Source organism: Lactuca sativa, chromosome 4 (genome assembly GCF_002870075.4).
Source record: "Lactuca sativa cultivar Salinas chromosome 4, Lsat_Salinas_v11, whole genome shotgun sequence".
Lineage (NCBI taxonomy): Eukaryota > Viridiplantae > Streptophyta > Magnoliopsida > Asterales > Asteraceae > Lactuca > Lactuca sativa.
In genome coordinates, this window is record NC_056626.2 from 100,048,714 (window position 1) to 100,055,701 (window position 6,988).

A 6,988-nucleotide genomic window follows, 5' to 3' on the forward strand; every position below is an offset into this window, starting at 1 on the left:
GCAGGTGACTTGACACATTGGTATATGATACTCTATTCATCATATACCCCTTATGCATGACTAGGTTCAGTTTGTGACTTGCATATTGGTATACGATTCCATATAAGGATCAAATATACCTCAACCCAAATAAATAAAAAGCAAAATACGATATTGCAAGGTGAGTTTACAAACCAGGGAAAATATTTTTTCATTAAGTCACGTTTTTATTCATTTACCTTGATTAACATGTGGGGATGAGTACTTGTGGTAAAAATTGTAAAGAAGTAAAGTAGTGAAGGAAATATTTTTTAAGCTTACAACGCAAGACCAATGTATTTACATTAAAAGCTCTTTTCAGCACATTACTAAAATTAAACATTACACTTTGTGTTACAAGACAACCAAAGAAAATAAGTTCACTCAAACTCCCATTTATAATTACGCAGCTTCTGCAAATCCAACTCTTGCATTACCATAATCAAATATAGTGTGGTATCGACGCATAAACACATCACCCAATATCCTGTTGTGTCACATAAATCAACCAAAACCCATCAAATTTGAGTTTGTTACACAAGGCAAGATTGAACTGGACAAGCTTTGTAGGGTTATTTAATAAAGTGTCAAAAAAAACTACAGTATCAATCCAATACATGTCAAACACAGTCAAACAGAAAAAAAAATGTACACGTACCAGAGCGGGCCACGGGGAGGAGGAATGTCCATTGGAATGAAACCACTAATACACTCTGCGGCAGCACCCTCGCCAACCTTAAGTATGTACTGTTTTTAGACAAAAAAAATTACAAGGGTATTTACGACATTTGATTAATAGTCAAACAATCAACTGAAAGATAAAAATAAAAATAGGGGATAATATATACATCATCGGGTGAAAGTTGAAATTCTTTGCTACCAATGGTAAATGAAATAGTAGGCAGAAAAGCAAGTTTTCCACAATCAACTGTTGACTCTTCCATTGCTTTTGCACGTGGAACCTGGTTACATAGCTGCAATGTGAAGTCATCATATGGAAATCAACAAGTTACTTACAATAAAGAATATTAAAACTAAAACAACAAAAAAGAAAATACTACTTACATCGCTGCCTAATTTAAAAACGTTGTTGCGTGTTAGGTTGTCAGCAAGTTGGTTATGCCACCATTGCACTATAATCTCACATGCCATGCATGTGCGATTTTCCTGAAGTCCAGATGATACACCATCGCTCATGTCTACCACACTCTTAATGCCAATACTGAAAATATCATACAACATTCTTACAATTATAGATAAACGAAAACTATAAAAATGAAATTATGTAAAGCGCCAAAAACGTAACTTTAAAATATAGTAAGGAACGAAAATCACAACTTATAAAATACTAACAATTTAACTTTAAAATAATGAAGTATGAAAACTGTTAGATCAAAATATTTTCAGGGAAAAAAATATAAATATGAAAATCTAATGAATAATCGCTATAAATAGATGTTTATTTTGCATCTTGTATTATATGCTGGACAAGTGGTAATGTGATCTGGATTTAGTCATTTTTGGTATAGAAAAAATGAAACCAAATGAACAATAACTCTCCACCACAAACTTGGTAATTAATATGGTATTAGTTATGAGCTATATATTACATGAGTTTATTTATAAATAGATATTAAATATAAAAATTTAAACATTTGAAAATTTGAATTTATAAGGAAAATAAGAAAAATATTGAATTATTAAACTTGAAATGTTTTTTTTTCTCTCTTTTAAATTTAAATAAATAAACAATGAAAATAATTAGGCTTTAATTGTTATGTAGAATATAACAAAATAAAAATAAAAAAACAATAAAATGACATTCAAAAAATTAATTTAAAATAACCACAACTCAAAATCAATAAAAACATAACATACGAAGAAAAATATTTTAAGAGGGTGTTTGAGAATACTTTTTAAATGATTTTTGTCTTTTAACTTTTTCTAAAAAGTTAAAAAGATGTTTGGAAGATGGAAAAGTTTTTTTCAAAATAACTTTTGGTAAAGAAGAAAAGAGTGAGTTTTCAAAAGTTGTGACTTTTTGTAACTTTTGAACTTTTAAAGCTAAATTTTATTCAAAAGTCAAAAAATACTATCCAAACACTTTTTGAAAACAACTTTTAGTTTTTGTTTTTTTAAAAAAACTTTTACAAAAAGAACTTTTGGACTTAAAAAGTAATCCCAAACACCCCCTAAAATAGAAGATAATAATTTGTGAATTTATGATTATGAAGAAGTAAAAAAGAGGAAAGGGTAGAATTGTGACATCAAAAAGCAAAACTAGGGTTTAGAAAGCTGACTTGACCCTGCGGCGAGGAGGGCAAATTCCATGACGGGCACATACAGACCTGGGTTGTGCAACCTGCTTTTGTAGGAAAATTACACGAGAGGTAAGAATTAAGAAACTAATGGTGTATTTGGCTTAGCTTTTCAGGGGGCAAAAGTCCTTTTTGGAAAAGTCACAAAAAGTCAGGTTTTCCTACTTTTCCAAAAATTTCATTTTTACTTGTATCCAAATCCAAAAGTAGCTTTTAAAATGCATTTGCCAAACATCTTTTGCTTTCTATATTTTCCTAAAAGGACTTTTGGCTTCTAAAAAGCTAAGCCAAACACCCCCTAAAACATGTAATCGATCAATTTTGAATGTGAGAATGAATTAATGGGTTGTTGTTTACGCTTGCAGTAAGCATATCAAAGAGTTGGCCTCCGAAATGTTTAACCACTGACTTGCACTCCTCGTTTAGAATTCCAGCAGCATTAATCGCAAGATTTATCTGATCGATCACACTCTGAAACCCACCCAATAATCAAACATGAAATAAGCATACAAAACATAAACAATCTTCCAATTGACACAAAATGTACAAATTCCAAATTTTTCAATAAAATAAAAATTGTAGAGACCGTGGGACCCGCAATCAATGAAGTTCCCGAATCTGCAATCGCCGAACATCCGCTCTTACAAAACTCTACAAGAAAACACAGCTAGTCATGTCATCCAAGAAGATCCAACATCCAATGTATAATTAATAATTATATAAGGTTCATTGGTTGCATACCGGTAGGTTTCCCACCAATAAGTACATCTCCCATATCAAACTATCAAAGCATTAAAATAAAAATTCAAAATACATACATAAATATATATTCTAGATATAGGCCAGTTTATCGATTTCTTTGATGATTATAGTTTTATTGTTTAGCAATCTTTAAGGATTAGATAAACATACCTGCCAATAACCCTTTTGTGTGACAGGAACATAGGTATGTGGTCCCTTGTAATGTTTTGGATCAACTCCACCAAAGACGATTTCGCCCCCTTCACCTTCCTTTGATTTTCGATTCAACCAAAATGAAAATACACGCTCCTTAACTAGATGTTGATCGATCATGTTGTACCTGTACAAAATATATATGGAATATTGATTATTGATAGATTATACAAAAATAAATAAATAAATAAAAATTGCATTTTCCTCCAATCTTCTAAGTGGCATTTTCATTTCAAGTAAATCGGAAAAAAAATAGCAACATACTTTGGTTTATTTGTTTATTATATCATCTTAGTTTCATTTATTTCTATTAGAATATTGTACTTTTAATTCTTTTCATACTGGAAAATTACAGAAAAAAAAAAAAAACACATTATATTCTTGGCAATTTTGGAGTTTGACCACTTGTACTTTATTTTTTCCGATAACACCATAGAATTTTCAAGAAACTTTTCCAATTTAACCATTTTAACATGATGTAACATGTCAACATGGTTAATTTGGAGAATTACCACATAATAAAATTACTAGTGAAACCTCATGTAATGTCAAAATCGTACATCATATAACAAGTCAGAATGGTGAATTGGAAAAATGTATGAAACTTTTATGTTCTATAAAAAAGACATGTGTTGGGGGTATTCTGGTCATTTCTTAGTTAGGTCGGTTATAGCAATAATTCTCATCAGATCTAGAATACAACATGTAAATAAAATATGTTGCTATTTCTTGCATTTAGTAAAAAAAAAAAAAAGTTATAAAACAAACATACCAAACTGGGACAGCATTTCCAACAGAGATTTCTTTGAATCCAAGCCCTAAAATACCATCAAACCTACCAGCCAAAAATGTGACACCAGGCTCTCTTGTTGCCTCGATGAACATCTAGTCAGATAACAAGATTTTAATTAAACACTGTCAAATTCAACTTTGAAAAGTGACTTGAGGGCAAAGTTGTCAATTCACCTGATCCTCAACAACTAGATCACCAATTTGAACATTGTCTTCACTAAAGTATCCAGATATTGATCCGGTACCATATTGAATTGCAGCGGGTTTCCCTGTAAGAATGGCAACCAATATTCTCATTACTTTGTTAGTATCCAAGGGTAATTTGGACATCTTACAAATAATCAAACACTTCCATCAAAATCATGTAATTGGTCAAATCTCACAACTTAATTTCATGAAACAAAGAGTTTGTTTTTTCCCCCTTTTTTCACATTCAGCATTGTCAAAGTGTGGATAAATGATATTTAAAAGATATTTGAGTATTGCACACATGGGGAAAGAAAATGAAAGTAAAAAATAAACAAGGTTAAATTTGTAAAAAGTTACAACGTAATGGGAAAGCCTCTTTTTCTTGAATCTTTTATGTTATCCATTATATATATTCAAGTCATATATTAACTCAAAAAAAAAATAGCACGTGGGTTAACAATAATAAGAAAAAGGATATTGAGTAACTCACTAACCATTGACTTTGTAGGTTTGTGACCGACTTGACCTATATTTAGCATGGACAAAGCAAGATACCTGCAAGATTAGCATAATCTTTAACACATTAATTTGTACCTTTATATTCTTTCATGTCTTATGTAGCATATAGTTACTGCAAAAAAGTTATTCTTCCAGTAGCCCTGATGTCTTATGTAAATCAGGTATAAAGTAGCATATAGTTACTGCAAAAAGGTTATTCTTCAGCAACCCATTATGTCATATGTAAATTAGGTACACAGTAACTAATAGTTACTGCAAAAAAGTTATTCTTCTAGCAATCCCTAATGTCATATGTAAATCAGGTACACAGTAGTAGTAGATAGTTACTGCAAAAAAGTTATTCTTCCAGCAATCCTCTGATGTCATATGTAAATCAGGTACACGGTGGCATATAGTTACTACAAAAAGGTTATTCTTCCGGTGACCCTTATGTCATACGTAAACTTGGTACAAGTAGCGGAGATAACTAACACAAGGGTCCAATCCACAAAATAAAGCATTGACTCATATCATCTAATATTTTAGACACGTTTAACATATAATTAGGATGACAAGCTTACCGAAAACAAGCATTTTGATGATGGGACCCACAAGTTGGCGCTACCGGTGTCAAAGATCACTGTAAATTTTTGAGGTGGGGTGCCGATGCCAATCTCACCAAAATATTGAGCATCCATATAGTTCTTTAGTGACACGATATCAGGATCTTGGGTCCCACCCATGTTGTTTACACTTTGTGTATACTTCCTAATTGAGTCTTTTAAAGATTCACTTTCTTGAAAACCGAGTCTTGAAGCAATTCGATTGGTTTCATCGATTTTGACTTTTTTCAATCCGATTCTAATAAGTCCGTCGTTTGATGTGGAAAAGGCCGGAGTACACAAAAGGATTGAGAAGAGCATGAAAAGTGATATTGGTTTCCATTTACTTCCCATGTTGACCTACAAGTCAACAAAAACTTGAAACTTGAAATAAATAATATGAGCTTCAATTATGACATGTGTAACGATGAATGTAAATAAGAAAACATTATAAAATCGGATCGATGTGAACAAGATATCATTCACAAACTATTTGTGCTTTTCAGGGATGAATAAATGTTGAGATGTTTTAACACTTAAATCAATTCATAAAACTTGATACAATCCAAGTATCTAATAATCACCTCCAAAGCATAGATTTTTACTACCTGTAGAGTCAAACTTTGACTTATCAGTGTCAAAAAAGTAAAAATCATATAGAATCTTTCACCATTTTTAAGCAAGATTCTTGTAGAAAGACCATTTATGTAGAACGAGACCCATTTGTCAACTGGTTTAAAACTTGAAATAAACGCTTCAAGGAGACAAAATCTGAGCAGGGTGTGGCGTTTTAAACTTGAAGTAAAAAAGAATATTCATTTAACCAAAAACATAACAAAAATTCCATTTTTAATCACAACAATCAAAACAATGAATAATTCATAGCAATAATCGGCAAAAAAAAAAACTCAAAACAAGATTACCATTTCTGATCTTTTTGTGGGATTTAACTCAAATTCATTTGCATGCAACCTCAAGAACTCTCAATTCTTTATTAAAAAAAAATAGAATACTCATATAATGCAATAAATTTTCGTGACACATACAACTGAAAACCCCATAAAGAAATTGCTATTCTTACTTATTTATGGAAATCTAAACTCAAATTGATCCAAAGCAACCTCAAGAATCTTAATTTCTAATGAGAAAAACATACAACATTAACAAAATGTAAAGATTGAACTAATTTCACTAAATCTTAGTGTCTACGAAACCTGAAAAACGCAAGGAAGTTAGGGTCATACCGATGAGCTGATAATCGACTCGAAATTGATGAATTTTAGAGAAAAAATTAGAGTGAATGTATATATAACAGACGCAATGCACTTCGCATTTCAATTCTCCACCGATGGATTAATCGGTTGCGTGGCATCATCCATGTATGGCGTGTATATGCGTGTCGCTCTCAGAATATCTTTTGCGGTTTGCCTAAAACATACCTTGTAGTATCAAAAGAAACAAATCTAGCCCTTTTTGTTTTTTTTGCCTGAATTCTTAAACTTGATATTGTCTATTAGCCATTTAGCATATACCAGATTTTAAGCAAATACATAACTATAATTTTCAATTTAGATATCTTAAATAAAAATTAATCGAAAATATACGATAGAAGTAATT

The 6,988-nt window shown here is 31.2% G+C and overlaps 1 protein-coding gene across 5 annotated transcripts; it reads right to left on the reverse strand.

The window, feature by feature from the left end:
- Positions 1–272: 272 nt before the first annotated feature.
- LOC111907867 (aspartic proteinase oryzasin-1) lies at positions 273–6,718 on the reverse strand. 5 transcript variants are annotated; one of them, XM_023903678.2, is made up of 14 exons: positions 6,616–6,718; positions 5,351–5,731; positions 4,766–4,826; positions 4,257–4,351; positions 4,063–4,175; positions 3,249–3,417; positions 3,078–3,117; positions 2,923–2,987; positions 2,694–2,807; positions 2,319–2,383; positions 1,084–1,240; positions 867–992; positions 677–765; positions 273–505 (listed from the first exon to the last, which is right to left on the reverse strand). In XM_023903678.2, exons 2-14 carry the CDS (start codon positions 5,723–5,725, stop codon positions 421–423), a joined length of 1,554 nt encoding a protein of 517 aa, XP_023759446.1. In that variant the 5' UTR covers positions 5,726–5,731; positions 6,616–6,718; the 3' UTR covers positions 273–420. The 5 variants fall into 5 exon arrangements, with proteins under 5 accessions (XP_023759446.1, XP_042757035.1, XP_042757033.1 ...); XM_042901101.1 differs by lacking the exon at positions 6,616–6,718 and adding an exon at positions 5,956–6,042 and having other exon boundaries at positions 867–980; positions 2,319–2,380; XM_042901099.1 differs by lacking the exon at positions 6,616–6,718 and adding an exon at positions 5,956–6,042 and having other exon boundaries at positions 2,319–2,380.
- Positions 6,719–6,988: the final 270 nt, after the last annotated feature.